The sequence below is a fragment of the Rhinoraja longicauda genome, chromosome 13, assembly GCF_053455715.1.
Source record: "Rhinoraja longicauda isolate Sanriku21f chromosome 13, sRhiLon1.1, whole genome shotgun sequence".
NCBI lineage: Eukaryota > Metazoa > Chordata > Chondrichthyes > Rajiformes > Arhynchobatidae > Rhinoraja > Rhinoraja longicauda.
This window is the reverse complement of record NC_135965.1, coordinates 22,603,489-22,625,281: the sequence shown is the minus strand read 5'-3', so window position 1 is coordinate 22,625,281 and position 21,793 is coordinate 22,603,489. Positions and strand designations below refer to the sequence as shown.

Here is a 21,793-nt window from a genome sequence, read left to right as displayed (position 1 = left end):
TTTCTCATCCACTCCATACAAACTAGGGGCAATTTACCGAGACCAATTAACCTACAAACCTGCACATCTTTGTGACGTGGGAGGAAACCGGAGCACCCGGAGAAAACCCACGTGGTCACAGGGACAACGTACAAACTCCGCACAGACAGTACTCAATGTCAGGATTGAACCCGGGTCTCTGACGCTGTAAGGCAGTAGCTTTAGACTTTAGAGATACAGCGTGGAAATAGGACCTTCGGCCCACTGAGTCCATGCAGCCCAGCAATTACCCGTACACTAGCACTATCCTCCACACGAGGAATAATTTATAATTTTACCAAAGCCAATTAACCTACCAACTCACAGGTCTTTGGGATGTGTGAGGAAACTGGAGCACCTGGAGAAAAAACAGAGTCACAGGGAGAATGTGCAAACTCCATACAGAGAGCGCCCGAGGTCAGGATCGAACCCAGGTCTCTGACACTGTGAGGCAGCAGCTCTACCGCTGTGCCACTGTGCCGTCCAAAAGCTCAGGAAAGATATGCAATTATGAGGGACAGGCACCTCAGCATTGGGCACTGAGCTGAGGTGCTAATGAGGAGGAGGGAAAGTGATGGGTGGGGAAGAGGAGGGGAAGAGATTTAAACACACAAGCGTAACAAATCTAATTCAAACACCAGTAATAAATTTGTGTCATATTTTAATAACAAACATTATTTTGCCTTAAAGGGCAATTTTATCAATAATTATTTAAAAAAAACTTCATTCTGTTGACTCTGAACAGAAATGTTTTGTGGGTGAAAAATTTGGGAGTGTTGATATACCTTTTATCACTTTTGTTTCTTTGACTTGTCACCAGCTTTGTTGCCATCATCCATTACAACAATTAGCCTGACCACGAGCTTTTCTTTGCTATGTTTGTTCACACTTAACCATGTATGTCATTGTTTAAATCAACAGCGGGTCACCAAATCTCTTTCAAATTTGCGACTGCTTTATGCAAATATCCAGGATCACTGGAAATAATCATCTGCCGTTAAATCCCTCTCTGGGAAATATGCGTTAAACTGGAAAACACGCTGAGAAGATTTACGAGGATGTTGCCAGGACTTGAGGTGCCTGAGCTACAGGGAGAGGTTGGACAGGCTTGGACTTTATTCCTTGGAGCGTGGAAGGCTGAGGGGTGATCTTAGAGGTGTACAGAATCATGAGGGGAATAGATAGGGTTAATGCACACAATCTTTTACCCAGGGTAGGGGAATCAAGAACCAGAAAACTGGTTGACAGACAGAAAGCAAAGAGTGGGGATAAATGGGTCCCTTTCAGAATGGCAGGCAGTGACTAGTAGGGTACCGCAAGGCTCGGTGCTGGGACCGCAGCTATTTACAATATACATTAATGCCTTGGATGAAGGGATTAAAAGTACCATTAGCAAATTTGCAGATGATACAAAGCTAGGTGGTAATGTGAACTGTGAGGAAGATGCTATGAGGTTGCAGGGTGACTTGGACAGGTTGTGTGAGTGGGCGGATGCATGGCAGATGCAGTTTAATGTGGATAAGTGTGAGGTTATCCACTTTGGTGGTAAGAATAGGAAGGCAGAGTATTATCTGAATGGTGTCAAGTTAGGAAAAGGGGACATACAACGAGATCTGGGTGTCCTAGTGCATCAGTCACTGAAAGGAAGCATGCAGGTACAGCAGGCAGTGAAGAAAGCCAATGGAATGTTGGCCTTCATAACAAGAGGAGTTGAGTATAGCAGCAAAGAGGTCCTTCTGCAGTTGTACAGGGTCCTAGTGAGACCACACCTGGAGTACTGTGTGCAGTTTTGGTCTCCAAATTTGAGGAAGGATATTCTTGCTATTGAGGGCGTGCAGTGTAGGTTTACTAGGATATTTCCTAGAATGGCGGGACTGTCATATGTTGAAAGACTGGAGCGACTAGGCTTGTATACACTGGAATTTAGAAGGATGAGAGGAGATCTTATCGAAACGTATAAGATTATTAAGGGGTTGGACACGTCAGAGGCAGGAAACATTTTCCCAATGTTGGGGGAGTCCAGAACAAGGGGCCACAGTTTAAGAATAAGGGATAGGCCATTTAGAACTGAGATGAGGAAAAACTTTTTCAGTCAGAGAGTTGTGAATCTGTGGAATTCTCTGCCTCAGAAGGCAGTGGAGGCCAATTCTCTGAATGCATTCAAGAGAGAGCTAGATAGAGCTCTTAAGGATAGTGGAGTCAGGGGGTATGGGGAGAAGGCAGGAATGGGGTACTGATTGAAAATGATCAGCCATGATCACATTGAATGGCGGTGCTGGCTCAAAGGGCCGAATGACCTCCTCCTGCACCTATTGTCTATTGTCTATTTAAGTTGAGAGGGGAAAGATTTAACAGGAACCTGAGGGGAAACTTTTTCACACAGAGGGTGGTGGATGTCTGGAACGAGCTGCCAGAGGAGGCAGGTACTATCACAATATTTAAAAGACTTGGACAGGTACACCAGGCAGCTGGCGAGTTGGTGGAAGGTCACTGGTCCACCCCACCGGAGAGCGAGAAATCACCATCTCCCCATTGCATTCCCCCCTCCCCAATGTAAGGACATCAAGATGGAGCCACGTGGCTCGACACAGGTCAATGGGCAAATGTTGCCCAATTCTTTAGCACCCTCCTCATCTCACCTCACCTCATTCTGTTTCAGAGGCTTTGAGACAAGCACAAGGATATGCAGGGATGTGGGTCACATGCAGGCAGAGGAGATTCGTTTAACTTGGATAGACACAAAAAGCTGGAGTAACTCAGCGGGTCAGGCAGCATCTCTGGAGAAAAGGAATGGATGGCATTTCGGGTAGAGACCCTTCTTCAGAATGGAGAAGTCTGGGCATCTTGGCATTAGTTTACATGGTGGGCCTGTTTCAGTGCTGTACTGTTTTTACGTTCTCAGCCAGGGATAGCGGAATTCAAAGCAACAAACAGCAGGGAGAGAGGCCCTTCGGCCCCTCGAGTCTACGCTGACCATCCAGCATTCCCATTATTCCCATTTCATTCTCCCCACACCCCACGTTAATTCCTGTCCCCGATTCTTCCACACACTAGAGGGGCAATTCACAGAGGGCTACCTCTGCTAATTCAGAGGCCGCGGCAGAAGAAGCATCTGCCCGGATGTACAAGCAAAGCATCGTCCATGCAATAAAAAAATAAGCTGTCCTATACATATATACAGAGTGCTACATCTGCAGGGTCAGTGCATGTGGCTTTAGACAGGCAGGGGAAGAAGGGTATGGATCACCAACAGGCAGGAGAGGTTGGTTTAAGTTGGCAGCATGTTTGGCACGGATATTGTGGGCCAAAGGACCTGTTCTAACACAGCGCAGAGAGTCTATTTATCCCACTGTGTCTGTTCAACTCACTGAGAGCTCTTCATTTAGCCCCAACCCCTTGTTCTTTCCCCATGGCATGAGTCTGCTTTTATTGCCATTTGAGGCACCATATTCCTATTGATTCCACGAAAACAAACGGTGGGAAAACAATTAAGATTGAAATGACGAAAAGAAGCACTTCAGGGGACTGTGGGCTGAAGGGCCTGACCCTGTGCTGTTGTTCACTGATCCATGTTGTTCAGGGGCAATCGTCGATGCACAGTGACGGGGTTTACCTCACTCCATGTACCCACCCCCCCCTGCCCTGCCGAGAGGACACACACGCCAACGGTCAATGTTGCCCGTCTTGTGGAAGCAACTTCCACCAGGGTCACCACCCTGTTGTGTAGAGAAGCCTGTGTGTGCCTAAACGGTGCGGCTGTGATCTTGGCAGGGGTCACCCACGGCGGGCAGGTTGGGGTGGGGTGAGAGATGGGTAAGCTCCTAACAAAGTGTGGCCAAGGACAAGACCTCCATGGAAAGAGAGAGGAGGAGGTGGCAGTGGAGGGGACAATTTACAACTAACGCATGAATTTGGACATGGGAGGAAACCGGAGCACCCGGAGGGAACCCATGAGGTCCCAGGGGAGGACGTGCAGATTCCACACGCACAGACAGGTCCCCAGGTCGGGACCGGACCCGGGTCTCTGGCGCTGTGAGGCAGCGGCTCTACCCGCTGAGTCGCCCTATGTTGGCGAGACTGATGTAGATTGAGGTAAACTAGCGGTTTCTCACTGTGTCTTGGTTCACGTGACAGTCATACACCGATATCAAACTGGTTCAGTCCCTCCTTTCCTATGTGACCTTCCTCCATCAAGATCACGTGCGATTGGCACCGTGGCTCAAGGAGCGCCCTCGTGTTCACCTCCTGCCGACTAGCTGACCAGAAAGGCCCCGAAGAAGCTGGAGCCGCCAGCCACATCGATGAGGCTGACATTACTGACGGCCACAAATATCCGGTCGCTGTATCTGAGGCGGAAAAGGCCGCCCTGGTAGATGGAGTGTAGGCCGTACTCGGCGTTCTTGGCCCAGCATGTGGTGCGCGTGTGCTTCATGAGGAGGATGGGCTCGGGGTAGGCGCTGGTCTTGTAGATGTACTGGATCATCTGCTTGTTGTCGGCATCGGACGGCGCCTCCCCCCTACTGCGGCCCTCCTCGGCCACCAGGTCGCGGTGGCGGAAGTAGGTCTGCCCGTAGACGTAGTAGAGGCCGGTCCGTGGCACGATCAGCTCCCCGTCCTGGTACTCCACGTTGTGCAGGAACGCCTGGCCTTTCACGGGTTCCCAAGCCTGGATCTTCTGCCCATGAAGCTTCTTGACTACGGACTCTGCACCAGAAACACGGAGATGGTCAACAATGCAATATAGTCCAACAAACCTAGAGCATCACAGATAGACACAAAGTGCTGGAGTAACTCAGTGAGTCAGGCAGCATCTCTGGAGGAAAAAGATGGGTCAGGACCCTTCTTCAGACCCGACCCAAAATGTCACCATCCTTTTTCACCAGTGATGCTGCCTGACACGCTGAGCACTTTGTGCCTATTTTCGGTATAAACCAGCATCTGCAGTTACATTGTACACATTACAGCATCATGGCACAGCAGAAAGGAGTGCACTGTAGAAACAAGGAGCTGCCGATGCTGGTTAATACACAATGGACGCAAAGTGCTGGAGTAACTCCACGGGTCAGGCAGCATCTCTGAAGAATAAATGCAATAAAATGGAACTGCCGATGCTGGTTCATACCAAAGATAGATTGAATACCAAGGATAATCTGAAGAAGGATCCTGACCCAAAACGTCACCTATCCATGTTCTCCAGAGATGCTGCCCGACCCACTGAGTCACTCCAGCACTTTGTGTCTATCTTTGCCTCTTGGTCTGGTGGCCATGGGTTCATGTGTGCGAATGGAGAGTTCTACGAGGTAACGTTCTGGTGCAGCAACTCCCACTGGCGATAACGTGGCTTATCAGCGTGAACCAACATTTCAGTTGTCGCTGGTCATATTACAGTCGCACAAGACATTGGTGAGGCCACATTTAGAATGCTGTGTTCAGTTTCGGTCATCCTGTTATAGGAAAAATGTTGTCAAGCTGGAAAGGGTGCAGAGAAAACTGAAACTAAACAAAACTTAAGGTGAGAGGGGAGAGATTTAAAAGTGACCTCAGGGGCAACTTTTTCAGAAGATTTATGAGGGGTGACCCTATAGAGGCTTATAAAATCATGAGGGGAATAGACTGGGAGAATGCTCAGAGTGTTTTACCCAGAGTAGGGGAATGAAGAACCATAGGTTGAAGGTGAAAGGGGAAAGATTTAATAGGATCCTGAGGTGTAACTTTTTTGCACCAGAGTGTGGTGGGTGTATGGAACAAGCTGCCAGAGGAGGTATTTGAGGCAGGTATTATCACAATGTTTTAAATAGCATTTATCCCATGGATAGGACAGGTTTAGAAGGATATGGGCCAAATGCAGGCAGGTGGGACTAGTGTAGATGGGGCATGTTGGTCGGCCTGGGCAAGTTGGGCCGAAGGACCTGTTTCTCCGCAGTATGGCTCAATGTCTATGGTCCTGAGCTCACCTTTCAGAGAGGGTGCCTTTGTCCTTTGTGTCCCGACAAGATGAGCAGCTACTTTCTGCGCAGACGGCTGTGACCCAGATCCCGACTGCCTCAGGTATGGGAGGAACCGAGAGACCTCACCTGCACAGATCAGACACACGCCTCACTTTAGCTCAGAGACAAGGCACATCGTAAAGATCTCCTGGTTTTCCTTCCATTGACCCTTCCAAAAGACATAGGTGCAGAATTAGGCCATTCGGCCCATCGAGTCTGCTCCGCCATTCGATTACAACTGGTCTATTTTTCTCTCTCAACCCCATTCTGCTGCCTTTACCCTGGCCTCTGCAAATGACCCCTAGAGTGTACGGAGTGCACGGGAAAGAGGGATAACATAGAACGAGCGTGTGAACAGGTGATCGATAGTCGGCAGGGACTCAGTGGGCCGAAGGGTCGTTTTTCCATGCAGTCCATCTCAACCCTTGCACCAATAAAGAACAGCATGTCCATCTAGTAAACCATTCTTGAATCCATAACCAATAGCAAAAGCAAAAACATTTCTCTTAGGTAAATGTGCTTACCTTTCACAATGAGTGACATGTCCTGTTCATATCGTTTGGATATCGTCTGTAATTGATTTTGAAAAAAAGTGTAAGCTTTAAAAATACATTCCTACACTTCCTCGTCCCTGCAGAACCCTCACTTCCTCTCTCTCCTTTAAGAAACTCCTTACAACCCATCACAACACGGTTTGGGAACAGCTCCATCCAAGACCGCAGGAAATTGCAGAGTTGTGGCCGCAGCCTAGACCATCACACAAACCAACCTCCGTTCCATTTACTCCATCTGCACCATGCTACCTCGGCAATGACACCAGCATAATCAAGGATGAGTCTCACCCCGGTCACTCCCTCTTCTCCCCTCTCCCATCACGCAAGAGGAGTAGAAGTTTGAAAATGCACACCTCCAGATTCAGGGAGAGTTGTTATCAGGCAACTGAAACACCCTCTTACCAACTAGAGAGCAGTCCTGACCTCCCATCTACCTCATTGGAGATTTCCCAATCTACCTTTAATCTTTAAATGGGCTTTACTGGACTTTATTTTGCACTAAACATTATTCCCTTTATCCTGTATCTGTACACAGTGGGTAGCTTGATTGTGATCATGTTCATTTCGCTGCATGCATGCAACAAAAAGTTTTCCGCTGTCTCTCAGTACATGTGACAATAATAAACTAAACTAGCATAAGGTGAGAGGGGAGAGATTTAAGAGGGACCTCAGGGGCAACTTTTCCACTCAGAGGGTTCTCCATATGTGGAACGAGCTGCCAGGGGAAGCCATAGAAGCGGATACAATTACGTCTTTCAAAAGACATTTGGGCCGATGTATGGATAGGAAGCGTGCACCCACAGGTCTCTCTGTTCACCAACACTCCCCAAGGCACCATCATAAAGTCACAGAGTCATACAGCACGGAAAAAGGCTCTTCGGCCCAACTTGCCCACACCGACCAACATGTCCCATCTACACTAGTTCCACCTGCCTGTGCATGGCCCATATCCTTCTAAACCCATCCTATCCCTGTACCTGGACAAATGTTTCTTAAACATTGTGACAGTACCTGCCTCAACTACCTCCTCCAGCAGCTCGTTCCAGACACCCACCACCCTTTGTGTAAAAAAGATGCCCCTGAGGTTCCTATTGAATCTTTCCCCCCCTCACCTTAAAGCTCTGGTTCTCGATTCCCCTACTCTGTGTAAAAGACTCTGTGCATTTACCCCACCTATTCCTCTCATGATTTTGTACACCTCTATAAGATCACCCCTCATCCTCCTGTGCTCTAAGGAATAAAGTCCTAGCCTGCCAAACCTCACCGTACAGCACAGGCCCTCGAGTCCCCCTCAAATCTTCTCTGCACCCTTTCCAGCTTGACAACATAGGACCATCCTACAGGGCCATTTACTGTGTAAGTCCACCCCTGGTTTGACACACCAGGTTCAAGTGTGGTGGGGCTGATAGCTATAACAGTGAGCAGCGCAGAGCCAGAGAGAGTGTCGAGGATTCACTCACATCTTCCACCAGCCGTTGGATTTGCCCTCGGAATCTCCAGCAGACATCTTCACTCCTTCCCTCCAGCTCCCCACTCTGGCCGTCGATCAGATTCTCATCCTCCATGGAGCCGGGCAGAGGGTTGAGGATGTCTTCCGTCAGGCAGCTCATACTGTTCTTGGTGAAGGTGTCCTCCATCTGGAAGCAAGAGCGGAAGGCGCAAGAATTCAGTGACGTTTACAGGGGAGAACTCGTTGCACGTTGTGTACAAGCCACCACAGATCAGGGGACCGCTCCTGGCACCTCACCAAGGGCAGCATTTCCAGGTATTTGGGATATATGGAATTCTTACCTGGTAGTTTGTGGCTACTCAGCGATGATCATGCAGAGGAGGTTGGAAAATGGAGAAACAAGGGACAGCAGATGCTGGTTTACACTAAAGGACACAGAGTGCTGGAGGGTGACACAGCAATAAAGCTGCTGCCTTACTACGTCAGGGACCTGGTTTTGATTCTGACTGCGGGTGCTGGCGGCAGCTTTGTACTCTGTCCCTGTCACCGTTTTGGTTTTCCCCGGTTTCTTCCCACATCCCACTTTTTCACCCAGAGAGTTGTGAATCTGTGGAATTCTCTGTCACAGAAGGCAGTGGAGGCCAATTCACTGGGTGTTTTCAAGATAAGTGTGTGGCTAATCGCTGGTCGGTGCAGGCACAGTGGGCCGATGGGACCGTTTCCACGCTGCAGTTCTGAACTAAACTAAACTAAACTCAGTGAGTAAGGCAACATCTCTGGAGAACATGGATACGTGATGTTTCAGGTGGCGGGTGCCTGGAACATGCTGCCAGTGGTTTGGGGTGAAGGCGTTTAAGAAGCTTTTAGATGGCTGCGTGGATAGTCAGGGAATGGAAGGATATGGATCACTCTAAAGACCCATCTGAAGCAGGGCCTCAACCCGAAACATCACCTATCTGTGTTCTCCAGAGATGCTGCCTGGCCGACTGAGTTGCTCAAGCACTTTGCTTCTTTACATATACAGCACGGAAGCGAGCCCTTCGGCCCACCAAGTCCACCCAACCAGAGATCACCCCATACACAATCTACACAGACCAATTAACCTACAAACCTGTACGTCTTTGGGATGTGGGAGGAAACCGGAGCACTCGGAGAAAACCCACGTGGACGCAGGGAGAAGGTCCAAACTCTGTACAGACATCACCTTCAGTCAGGATCGAACCCGGGTCTCCGGCGCTGTGCATCAGCAGCAGCTCTACTTCTGTGTCATTGTACCGCCCCTGTTTCCTTTTGTGTCTACTGCTTTAATTAGAACTGTGACTCACCCAGGCTTCACGCTTGTCCTGTTAAAATAAGACTAACAAAGTGACCTCCCCTGTGTTTTGGGTCATTGATTATTTAAACAAAGACAAGTCCACAACCAGGTTCCTGTTTTTGACGATGGTGTTAGCCTCACAGACATCCCCTGTGACGATCACTGTTAACGTATTGCCAATTACAAAGCGAGTATGGGTGAGATCACTAATAGGCTGCTCACCGAAGCATCTTTATTGATGTATAAACAGCAAATTAGGATTTCCTCTTCCTTTGAACGCCCCAGCTACAAACCCCAGTTCCTAATTACTTTAAAGAAGTGCAAACGATTGAATTAGGAAGTGACATCAGATTAAATTACAGCTTACAACTTTTTCTGACATCAAAGTTTTTTATAGACAGCGGAAAAAAAAAATCAGTTTTGAGGTGTAGCTAGGGTTGACAGTCAGAACCTTTTGTGTGAACATACGTACATAAGTATGTTCATAAATCGTTGGAGCAGAAATAAGCCATTCGGCCCATCGAGTCTACTCCGCCATTGATTCATGGCTGACCTGTCTTTCTCTCTCACTCCCATTCTCCTGCCTTCTCCCCATAGCCTTTGCCAGCCTTACTAACCAAGTATCTGCCAGTCTCCGCTTTACATGTCAAATGTGTTGAAATGTCAAAGGCCAGAGGGCGTAGCTTTGAAGTGAGAGGGGGAAAGTTTAACAAAGATATGCGTGGCAAGTTTTTCTGCACAGAGGGTGGCGGGTACTTGGAAGGCGCTGCCAGGGATTATGGTGTAGGCAGGTACAATAGTGACGTTTAAGGGGCTTTTAGATAGGCACCTCGATATGGAGGGAATGGAGGAATATGGATCAGGTGCTGGCAGAGGAGATTACTTTAACTTGGCACCGTGTTCAGCACGGATATTGTGGACCAATAGGTGTGTTACTGTACAATTCTGCCTTCTGTGTTTTGGCAGTTACATGGATGTGAAAGGTTTAGAGGGATCTGGGCCAAATGTGGGCAAATGGGGCAATACTGTTCGATGTTCTTTGTTAAGTGTGAGCCACAATGAGGAGACCAAGGTCAGACCAAGAGCAGCAGGTTTAAACTCAGCTGCACAGAGCTTTGTTGTGGTGGTTCAATCAGCAACAAAGCATTGCCCAGATCTGGAAATCCTCCAGAACTGTCTCAGGTGAGCCCAAAGCCAGCCTCACTCACCAACAGCATTGGGACAGGAGAGGCCATTTGGCTATCGAGTCGATCCTGGCACTTCTATCCCACCCTGTCACAGAATATTTTTCCAAAAAGTACATAATTGAACCAGAAGGGGTTTGTACATTAACCTGCTGGACTCACAATCACAGTAACAGTTGTTTGTTCTTTAATCATAAGGTCATAAGTGATAAGAGCAGAATTAGGCCATTTGGCCGATCAAGTCCACTCCGCCATTCAATCATGGCTGATCTATCGTTCCCTCCTAACCCCATTCTCCTGCCTTCTCCCCACAACCCCTGACACCCAATTTATTTACTTATCAAGCAGAAATGTACAGCGCACACAGGTGTAGCTGGTAGAGCCACTTCCTCACAGCGCCAGAGACCCGGGTTCGATCCCGACCGCAGGTGCTGTCTGTACGGAGTTTGCACGTTGTCTCTGTGACCACGTGGGTTTCCCTTGGATGCTCCGGTTTCCTCCCACATCCCAAAGACGTGCAGGTTTGTAGATTAATTGGACTTCGGTAAATTGCTCCTAGTAAGTAGGGAGTGGATGAGAAAGTGGGATAACACAGAACCAGTGTGAACGGGTGATTGATGGTCAGCATGGATTTGGCGGGTGGAAGGGCCTGTTTCCATGCTATATCTATCTATCAATCAATCAATCAATCAATCAATCAATCTCCATGCCAATACCCGCAGCTCTACTCTTGCTCCCCCTTCCCCCATTCGTAACAAGGACAGAGTCCCCCTTGTCCTCACCTTCCACCCCATCAGCCGTCGCATGCAGCATATAATCCACCAACACTTTTGCCACCTCCAACGGGATCCCACCACTGGCCACATCTTCCCATCTCCACCCCTTTCTGCTTTCTGCAGAGACTATTCCCTCCGTAACTCCCTGGTCCACTTGTCCCTTCCCACCCAAACCACCCGCTCCCCAGGTACTTTCCCCTGCAACCGCAGGAGATGCAACACATGTCACTTTACCTCTCCCCCTCGACTCCATCCAAGGACCCAAACAGTCTTTCCAGGTGAGGCAGAGGTTCACTGGCACCTCCTCCAACCTCATCTACAGTATCCGCTGTTCCAGGTGTCAACTTCTCTACATCGGCGAGACCAAGCACAGACTTGGCGATCATTTCGCTGAACACCTCCGCTCAGTCCGCCTTAACCTACCTGATCTCCCGGTTGCTCAGTACTTTAACTCCCCCTCCCATTCCCAATCTGACCTTTCTGTCCTGGGCCTCCTCCATTGTCAGAGTGAGGCTCAGCGCAAATTGGAGGAATAGCACCTCATATTTTGCTTGGATAGCTTACATCCCAGCGGTATGAACATTGACTTCTCTAACTTCAAGTAGTCCTTCTTCCCTCTCTCTCCATCCCCTCCCCCTTCCCAGTTCTCCCACCAGCCTTACTGTCTCCGACTACATTCTATCTCTGTCCCACCCTCTCCCCGACATCAGTCTGAAGAAGAGTCTCGACCCAAAACGTCACCCATTCCTTCTCTCCAGAGATGCCGCCTGTCGCGCTGAGTTACTCCAGCATTTTGTGTTTATCTTAGGGTTGAAACTATTGGGCTCAGATCACAATCCAACCCTCCAGATTCCAGCTATTTTTAATTTATTCTTTTATCCTATTTATCTTATATTGATTTTATCCTTTTGCCTTTTTATCTCTAGCCTTTGCCCAACCATCTGCCTGTCAAACAGCTTACCTGTATCCACCTATCACTTGCCAGGCTTTGTCCAACCCTCACCTCTCTTTTCCAGTTTTCGTCCCGTCCCCCACCCACTGTAATCAGTCTGAAGAAGGGTTCCGACTCGAAACATCACCTGCCCATGGTTAGATTTGAGACTTTTGAAACAGGCCCCTTGGCCCACCGACCAGCGATCACCCCGTACACTAGCACTATCCTACACACGAGGGACAATTTACAATTAACAGAAGCCAATTCACCTACCACCTGCTTGTCTTTGGAATGTGGGAGGAATCCGGAGCACCTGGAGGAAACCCACTCGGTCACGGGGAGAACGTACAAACTCCATACAGACAGCACCCGGTCAGGATTGGACCCGGGTCTGTGATGCTATAAAGCAGCAACTCTACCGCCGTGCCACTGTGCTGCCCCCCTCACACCTTTTGTCTTTTCATTTCTGGCCTTTGTCCAACTATTTGCCATTCAACCCCCCCCCCCGCTCACCTGTATCCACCTATCACTTGACAGGGTTTGTTTCACCTCCCCACCTCTCGTTTCCAGCTTTCTCCCCCCTAATACAATCATTCTGAAGAAGGGTCTCGACCTGAAACGTTGCCTGTCCATGTTCTCCACACAGGCAGCACCAGAGGTCAGGTTTGAACCCGGGGTCAGTGGAGCTGTGAGAAACATTTCCCTATTTCTCTCTCTATTTATAATTTCAACTTTGGAAACAACAGGATGTGCAGCAGCTTCGAGTAAGTGATCCAGGGTGATAGAATTTCGTGCGATGTGTCTGTCAATGAGCACAACAATAGAGCCATTCAACAGCCCACTTATTGAATTCAATCCCCAGGATATTTCAAGTCTCCACGGAGATGTAACTCAAATTTCATCCTGCAACAGTTAAACCGACTCACCGAGGGAAATGGAATGGGCAGTGGCCACAGCTCCAAAAACCCCCTCGCGCAAATCAAATGGAAATGAAGAAACATGGAACCGCACATACTGGTTAATGCACAAAAGGACTCAAAGTGCTGCGGACTGATTTCTTCAAGACTGAAAGTTATGACTCTTGCAATTGGTGAGAAAAGGTCCTACTCTGATTCTCAACTACGACCTTCAATGAAAAACAAGGAACTACAGATGCTGGTTTATCACGGAAAGACACAAAGTGCTGGAGTAACTCAGCAGGGTCAGGCAGCATCTCCGGAGAACATGGATAGATGACATTTCGGGTCGGGACCCTTCTTCAGACTGTGAACTTCTATGAACCATCTTTGGTTGCATGAAGAAATCCGTTTTTTTTTGTGCCAGTGGTCATCAATTTATTGAATTTCTGTTTATTACATATTATTGTATGTATTTACGGGCCTACATGACAAAAATATATATCTTTGACTTCTTGCAGCGCAGAAACAGGTCATTCCATTTGTGAGTCTATGCCAGAAGACTGAATCCCACAGTTTTAATTACCTATACACTCAGAACAAGCAGGTCCTCATTGAAACTTACCGAATAGTGAAAGGCCCGGACAGAGTGGACGTGGAGAGGATGTTTCCACTGGTGGGAGAGTCTAGGACCAGAGGGCACAGCCTCATAATATAAGGATGTACCTATAGAAAGGAGATGAGGAGGATTTTCTTTCACGCCAGAGGGTGGTGAATCCGTGGAATTCTTTAGCACGGATGGTATTGGAGGCCAAGTCATCGGATATTTTTAAAGCAGAGATTGAGTGAGGGGCCACCGAGAACAAAGAGGGACCTGCCGGGGGGGGGGGGGGGGGGGGGGGCGGGGCACATTCGGCCAGGTGTGGCGGCAGGCCTGGTTCACTGCTGCAGGAAGATAAGACTGTACTAAGAACTTTTGAAACGTTGTCAGTGTGATTCTTTGTGTGCTGCCCAGACGAGGTGCTGCATGACTTTACCGGATAGTATGTAAAAACACAGAGTGGCACTGCACCTCGGTGCAAGTGACAGTTAAGTATAATTGAATCATTGACTGGACTTGAGTTGACGAGCCCTGGGCATTGTTGGGGGAGGAGATACCAGAACGATGAGTGTGTTGTAGGAACCTCTGCCACCTCCACCCCTCAGGCAGTGTATTCCAGATTCCCACCACCCTCTACATTAAACAAAAATTCTTCCTCAGATCTCACCTTAAACCAGTGTCAATGTTTCAGTCTTACATTGACCCCATGCCCTCTGGTTCCAGGTATTTTAGCCAAGGGGAACGGTTTCCTACGATCTACTCTATCGATGTCTCTCATAATTCTGTATGCCTTTATATCAGACCACAACACAATCCCACGGCCTGGATCGAGTGGATGCGGAGAAGATATTTCCACTAGTGGAGAGTTTAGAAACAGCCACAGCCCCAGAATAAAAGGAGGAACCTAATGAATGGACATGAGGAGGAATTTCTTTTGGTGAATCTGTGGAATTCATTGCCACTGACAGTGGTGGAGGCCAAGTCATTGGATACTTTTAAAGCGTAGATTGATAGGTTCTTGATTAGCGAGGGCATCAAAGGGTACAGGGAGAAGGCAGGACAATGGGGTTGAGAGAAAAAGATAGATCAGCCGTGATCGAATGGTGGAGTAGACTCGGTGGGCCGAATGGCCTAACTCTGCTCCTATATGCAGGCACTGTCACAACATTTAGCAGGTACTATCGTAACGTTTAAGAAACATTTAGACCAGTACATAGAATGGAGGGATAGGGGAGAAACGCAGGCAGGTGGGACCAGTGTAGATGGGGCATGTTGGTTGGTGTGGGCAAGTTGGGCTGAAGGGCCTGCTTCCACGATGTATGACTCTATGTCTTATGATATGGTACTTTCAGCTATTCCAGAAAAGACCAAGTATCATGCTGTAAGGGGGCAACTGGCATGGACAATACACACGTGCCAGGGTTGCCAGCAATGAGGGATTAATGGGCCAGGCAGTCGTACAGCACAGAAACAGGCCGTTCGGTCCACCATGTCTGTGCCAACCATCAAGTAGCTAAGTGCATCAATCCCATTCACCAGTCCAAGGTCCACAGCCAACTATGTCTTGATGATTCAACCACTCATCCAGACGGTTGTTAAATCTTGGCCTCCACAATCTCTCGGGCACGCTGGTCTGTCGTTGGAACAAACAAAATTGCTCACCTTAATCTGTGTCCTCTGGATTTAGATAAATCTGGCATTTACTTCGTTATTGAGTTCAGGAGGTCTGATGGCGTACATGCCCCAGTCAGCATCTATGCTGCCGACGTGGAGATGATTGAGGGCATCAAATTCTTAGATGTAAATAATACCAATAATTTGTCCTGGACCATCAACATTGAACTTATGACCAAGAAGGCACACCAACGCCTCTTCTCCTCAGCAGATTAAGGAAGTTCGGCATATCTCCAACATCTCTTTCTGCATTGGTGCAGCAATCCCTCCTTCACTTTCCCCCCCTCCCTCGCCATACGCCCTACCCTCCCTAACCCCTACGCCCTCCCCCCCTCCCCCTACGCCCTCCCCCCCTCCCCCTCCCCCCTTCCACTTGCTCCCTCCTCGGCCGAACCATGGAGCCGTTGCCGGGTGCCTCCGTGGCCGTGGGCGGACAGGGAAAAAGCACTGACCTCGGCCCCGTTTCTCCTGCGGCCCTCTCTTGCGGAGCCGAAGCTTCTCCTGCAGCTTGGCTGCAATCGGCGGGGAATGGTGGCAACGGCATGGACCCGTTGCCAGGCGGGGAGTGTCTCCCGGGGCCGGGGGTGGGCGAGAGTGGACAGGGAGAAGGCACTGACCTCGGCCCCATTTCTCCTGCCAGCCGGGCGTGAAACCGAAGCCTCTCCTGCAGCACTGCGGGGAGCGGCAGGGACGGCCATCTTGTTAGACCCTCTGCTGCAGCCTCTGCCACGCGCTGCACCATGGGAGGAAGGTCAGGCGCGGGGCACGCCGGGACGGGCGCAGGTCCTCCCGCTGGTCCTCCGAGGGGGGGGGAGCGCATTTATTAAAGTTTATAAGGTAAATTGTTTTTTAAAAGTAACAAAAGTGGGTTTATTCGGTGGAATGGTGAGTAAGGTGGGCCTAAAATTGTCATGTACCGTTTTGGCTGTGTCAAGCCCCAAACTATTTTCATGTACAAACAACCAGGGAGGTTTAGTAATATAATAGATAGTTATGGGAGTTTTAGTAATATCTAGATGGGCCAAACATAGACTAGTGGGATTAGTGTAGATGGGGCATTTTGGTCGATATGGGAAAGTTGCCGAAGGGCCAGTTTCCATGCTGTATGACTCTATGACTTGATGACATCATATTGGATCATAATTTGATTTGGGATCAGCTGTACGCAAGACTGTTAAAAATTGTGTTGGTAGTGGATGTGGCTCAGTCCACAACACTGACCATACTCTCCATCATCTACCCCATCTATATTTCACGCTGCCTCGGGAAAGCAGCTGAGATAATCAAGGACCACTCACACCCTGGTCATTCCTTCTTCTCCCCTCTCCCATTCGGCAGAAGATACAGAAGCTCGAAAGCGCCCATCACCAGACTTAGAACAGCTTCTTCCCCTCTGTTATCAGACTACTGAACGGTCATCCCCTAAACTGCGATGTGGTCCCGATCTTCTGACATACCTCATTGTGGACCTTGTACCTTTTCTCTGCAACTGTACACTACAATGCTGTAACACTATATTCTACACTCTGGTGTTTTTCTCTTTGCTCTAGCCGTTGTACTCGTGTGTGGCTTGATTGTCCACATGTATGGTATGACTGGACTGGATAGCACGCAAACAATTTTTGTCACTATATCTCGGTGCACATGACAATAATGAACCAACACCAACACCATTGGGAAAGGTTTCTAACCACCAACCCTACCAATGCCAGTGCAATTTTGGCAACTCCCCGATCAACCTCCTCCAATGCAATGAAAACCAAACCAGCCCATCCAGTAATGGCTCAGACCCTCAAAACTCCAGGAATTTCCAAAGAGACAGAGATTGCAGACGTTGGAATCTGTAAACTTCCCAGAACTTCTGTGCTGGTTGGTCAGAGAGACTGGCTCTTCAATTCCTGAGTCGCAGGGGTAGAACTCTGCCAATGGAGTGGGCACGGTGGTAGTACTGCTGCCTTACAGCGCCAGAGACCCACGTTCGATCCTGACTACTCAAGCTGTCTGTATGGAGTTTGAACGTTTCCCTGTGACTACGTGGGTTTTCTCCAGGTGCTCTGGTTTCCTCCCACGCTCCAAAAATATGCAGGAGTGTAGGTTTATTTGGCTTCTGTAAAATTGTAAATTGTCCCTCGTGTGTAGGATGGTGCTGGTGTATTGGTAATCGCTGGTCAGAGGTGGGCTGAAGAGCCTATTTCCACGCTGTATCTCTAAAGTCTGAAGTCTAAAGAGTGTGATACCACAACCAGTTGTTGATTCTCACCGTTAAACTTATTTTGGTGAGAAATTGCCAGACGGTTTTGTCTTTGTTTAGTTTAATTTAGAGATACAGCGCGGAAACAGGCCCTTCGGCCCACAAGTCCGTGCCGACCAACAATCCACCCAATACACAAGTTCTATCCTACAGACTAGGGATAATTTACAATTTTACAGAAGCCAATTAACCTGCAAACCTGCACGTCTTTGGAGTGTGGGAGCGCTCAGAGAAAACCAATGTGGTCACGGAGGGAACGTACAGACAGCACCCATGGTCAGGATCGAACCCGGATCTCTGGCGTTGTAACGATACGAAACAATAAAACTTTATTCATCTCCCGGATGGAAATTGGTCTGCCGACAGTCACAACACACAAGGTACACAAGAACTTGAAATTAAAAGTGAAAATAAAATGAAAAAGACAAGCGACTGTTGGCTGGCTGCTGTGTGCACCTGAACAAACAGACAAACAAACACAGACTTATCCCCTGGGCCGAAAGCCATTCTTAGCTAGAGTGCCCCCCCCCTCACCCACACTGGGTCCCCATTGTTCTTCTTCACGGTGGTCCCCCAGGCCGGGCCCCCATAGTCTTCCCCTGCCCCCCTCATGCTCATCAACCGCCGGGCCCCACCGCCACCGAGGCTCCAGCTGCCGCCGCCGAGTCTCCCTCTGCCACCATCGCCGCCACTGCTGAGGCTCCTTCGGCCCAGACAGGCCTCACCGCCAGACTTCACCGCAGTCCCCTGGAAGGCCTGAGGGGCGAGTCGGCTTAATGGTTGTTCGGCGGGTGGATCGGGCCGGCGTGGCTCCTCGGGACACACTCGCCACCCGCGCGGCTCCCCGGGACACTCTACATCCACGCCACCGTGCCGTCCACTGTTCAACCACTCAGATTTGTTGGCTGAAAATTGCCTTTTGGGAGGCAATTAAAAAATGCTCTCAGAGACCTCTGCGGAAAGGCCAGAACAAATTGCCTGCCCTCCCCCTCGTTGCCCCAAGGCTTCCTCTGGACAGGAGTCAAGTTTCATTTCTCGCTTCCTCAAAATTTGTTTACAAAGTACAAGAAGGAAATGAAAACCGAACGGTGCAATTCCAGCAACAGACTCCCCACTTCCCCACTCTTCACTCCAACTCCCACTAACATCCTCCTTCCTCCCTCCCATCTCCACCCACAGAGGAACCACGACCTGCCAATGATAACCTATGCCTGAGGGATTAATAAGACCAGAAGGCACAAGAGCAGTTCAGTTTAGATAAGTTGAATAAGAAAATAACTGCAGATGCTGGTACAAATCGATTTATTCACAAAATGCTGGAGTAACTCAGCAGGTCAGGCAGCATCTCGGGAGAGAAGGAATGGGTGACGTTTCGGGTCGAGACCCTTCTTCAGACTGATGTCAGGGGGGGCGGGCCAAAGGAAGGATATAGATGGAGACAGGAAGATAGAGGGAGATCTGGGAAGGAGGAGGGGAAGGGAGGGACAGAGGAACTATCTAAAGTTGGAGAAGTCGATGTTCATACCACTGGGCTGCAAACTGCCCAGGTGAAATATGAGGTGTTGTTCCTCCAATTTCCGGTAGGCCTCACTATGGCACTGGAGGAGGCCCATGACAGAAAGGTCAGACTGGGAATGGGAGGGGGAGTTGAAGAGCTCGGCCACCGGGAGATCAGTTTGGAAGTTGAGTTGAGTTAAGTTTATTGTCATGTGTACTGAGGTACATTGAAAAGCTTTCTTGTTGCATGCTCTCCAGTCAATGGAAAGACTATACATTACAATCAAGCCGTCCATGGTATACAGGTACAGGATAATGGGAATACTGTTTAGTGAAAGATAAAGACCAGTAAAGTCTGACTAAAGATAGTCTGAGGGTCTCCGGGAGCTACAGACAGGGGCGCAGCGGTTAAATAGTTAAGCCTGCAGATGTTGGAAAGTGGAGGAAAAGCAGTGTTGCTGAGGTTCAGTGGGAGTCTGGAGAAAGGGAGGGCCAAAGTCCCGCCGGGAGAGGGAAGCAATGCAGAATAGTTTGGCAACAGGCATCGCCGAAGCAGATGTCAATGTGGATCAGAGTGCTAAGTGGGAACTGGGACACCAGTTGAAACATGTACAAAAACACAGACTCAAGGTCCACAGATGCTGGAATCTTAAGTAAAACACAAAGGGCTGGAATAACTCAGCGGGTCAGGCAGTATCTGTGGAGGGCATGGATAAGTGAGGTTTCAGGTCGGGACACTTCTTCAGACAGATTTAGACTTTAGACTTTAGAGATACAGCGTGGAAACAGGCTCTTCAGTCCCCCAAGTCCGCGCCGACCTGCGATCGCTCTGTACACTAGCATTATCCTACACACCTGGGACAATTCACAATTTTTTACCGATGCCAATTAACTCACAAACTTGTCCGTCTTTGGAGTGTGGGAGGAAACCGGACTACCCGGAGAAAACCCATGGTAACAGGGAGAAAGTACAAACTCCGTACAGACAGCACCCGGAGTCAGGATCGAACCCGGGTCTCTGGAACTGTGAGGCAGCAACTCCATCGCTGTGCATTCAAGAGAGAGCTAGATAGAGCTCTTAAGGATAGCGGAGTCAGGGGGTATGGGGAGAAGGCAGGAACGGGGTACTGATTGAGAATGATCAGCCATGATCACATTGAATGGTGGTGCTGGCTCGAAGGGCCGAATGGCCTCCTCCTGCACCTATTGTCTATTGTCTATTGTGCCACTGCAGATGTAGCAGGGGGCGAGGAAGCTGGAAAAGAGAGGTGGGGGCAGGACAACCAACGCCTGGCAAGTGATCAGTGAAAACAAAGTGTAGAAGCAAAGAACTGCAGATGCTGGTTTATACCAAAGACACAAATCTCTGGAGAAAAGGGGTGGGTAAAGTTTCAGGTCAGGACCCTTCTTCAGACCCCAAACGTCACCCATCCTTTTACTCCAGAGATGCTGCCTGGCCCAATTAGTTACTCCAGCACTTTGCGTCTATAAGTGATAGGTGCATACAAGTGACGGGTGCGGTTTGTTTGGCAGTTGGGAGGAGCAGGTGACAAGGGGACAAAAGGGTGTCAGATTTAAGGAGATACATATAAAGACCAGGGCAGGTAGGTGAAAGGGGACGAAGGGGGGGTAGCGGGTGAAACGTGTGCACAGGAGCTGGGAGGGGCAGGAAAGAAAGAGAGAGAATACAAAATGATTTCTTAGTTTTTAAAAACTTTGTGGAAAGTTTCAAAGTTAGCCAAGAACTTGGGGAGCAAGTTTAGTTGTCGGGTAAAGATGCGGACGTGTCCATACCCGTGTCCATGCATTAAAAAAAATAATTGCACGCAATTTGGGAGATTTGGGATAGTGTTTGTGCGTTTTGTGAGCAGCTTTCTGGGACCAATGCAAAAGCCAGCCCAGAAACACAAAGAGTGCAGCAATTCCTTCGTTCCCTGCCCCGAATCGCTCGGTCGGATTTGTGTCTGTGACGGTTTTTGCAAATGGATGTTTAAAGTTGCATTGAAGAAAAGTCCATAGTTTTCATGGGTTAATCACAAGAATCTTACATTTTTATAAGTCATCGCCTCCTGCATTAAAATCGGGCAACTCTGCAGTTGTCCCGTGCTGACTAGCTAGTATCGGCGATGTTTTTAGGAAACCAAGCCGTTGCAACAAGGAGCTGCAGACACTAGCTCTTGTACAAAAAGAGACGCCGAGTTGGATGGTGCAATTTTCGGGAGGTGCCAGCAGTGATATGGATACAGCGGGGCACGGTTTAGAGACACTGGGATCCTCAGCAATACACAAAGTGCTGGTCAGGCAGCATCTGCGGAGGGAATGGACGGTGGGGCGACCCGGTCTTCTTCAGACACAGGGAACTGCAAATGCTCGTTTGCAAAGACCCTTCTTGTCCCTTGAGTTGCTCCAGCAGTTTGCACTGAGGTTTTTTTTTTGTTTTTTTTTTGCATAAGCGAAAGATTTATGGAGTAGTTAGTTTCTTGCCTACCTGTTTCAACTTGCTGTTAAAGTGCAGATAGGTGACGGTGAGACACACGCCCTGAACCATCAGAAGGGTACAGAGCAAGCACCCAAGTCTTGCGCCAGTGATGGGGCCGTTGTTGATGTTGTTGCTTCCCATCCTGCGCTGACTCCGTGCACACACACTCACGACTGC

The 21,793-nt window shown here is 49.0% G+C and overlaps 1 protein-coding gene across 1 annotated transcript; it reads right to left on the bottom strand.

Moving 5' to 3' along the window:
- Positions 1-676: 676 nt before the first annotated feature.
- On the bottom strand, positions 677-21,793 carry tnfsf10 (TNF superfamily member 10). The gene is made up of 5 exons (XM_078410554.1): positions 21,626-21,793; positions 8,020-8,196; positions 6,530-6,575; positions 5,973-6,092; positions 677-4,722 (listed from the first exon to the last, which is right to left on the bottom strand). The coding sequence occupies exons 1-5, from the start codon at positions 21,755-21,757 to the stop codon at positions 4,271-4,273; spliced, it is 927 nt and encodes a 308-aa protein (XP_078266680.1). The 5' UTR covers positions 21,758-21,793; the 3' UTR covers positions 677-4,270.

What these genes read in the sequence shown, in the direction of transcription:
- tnfsf10 (XM_078410554.1), bottom strand. Translation starts at nt 21,757, where the DNA reads ATGGGAAGCAACAACATCAACAACGGCCCCATCACTGGCGCAAGACTT. An exon ending in TTAACAGCAAGTTGAAACAG is followed by an intron (nt 8,197 to 21,625) that starts GTAGGCAAGAAA and finishes TCTTGCTTCCAG; the next exon opens with ATGGAGGACACCTTCACCAA. An exon ending in AAAGGCACCCTCTCTGAAAG is followed by an intron (nt 4,723 to 5,972) that starts GTGAGCTCAGGA and finishes TTTCTGGTGCAG; the next exon opens with AGTCCGTAGTCAAGAAGCTT.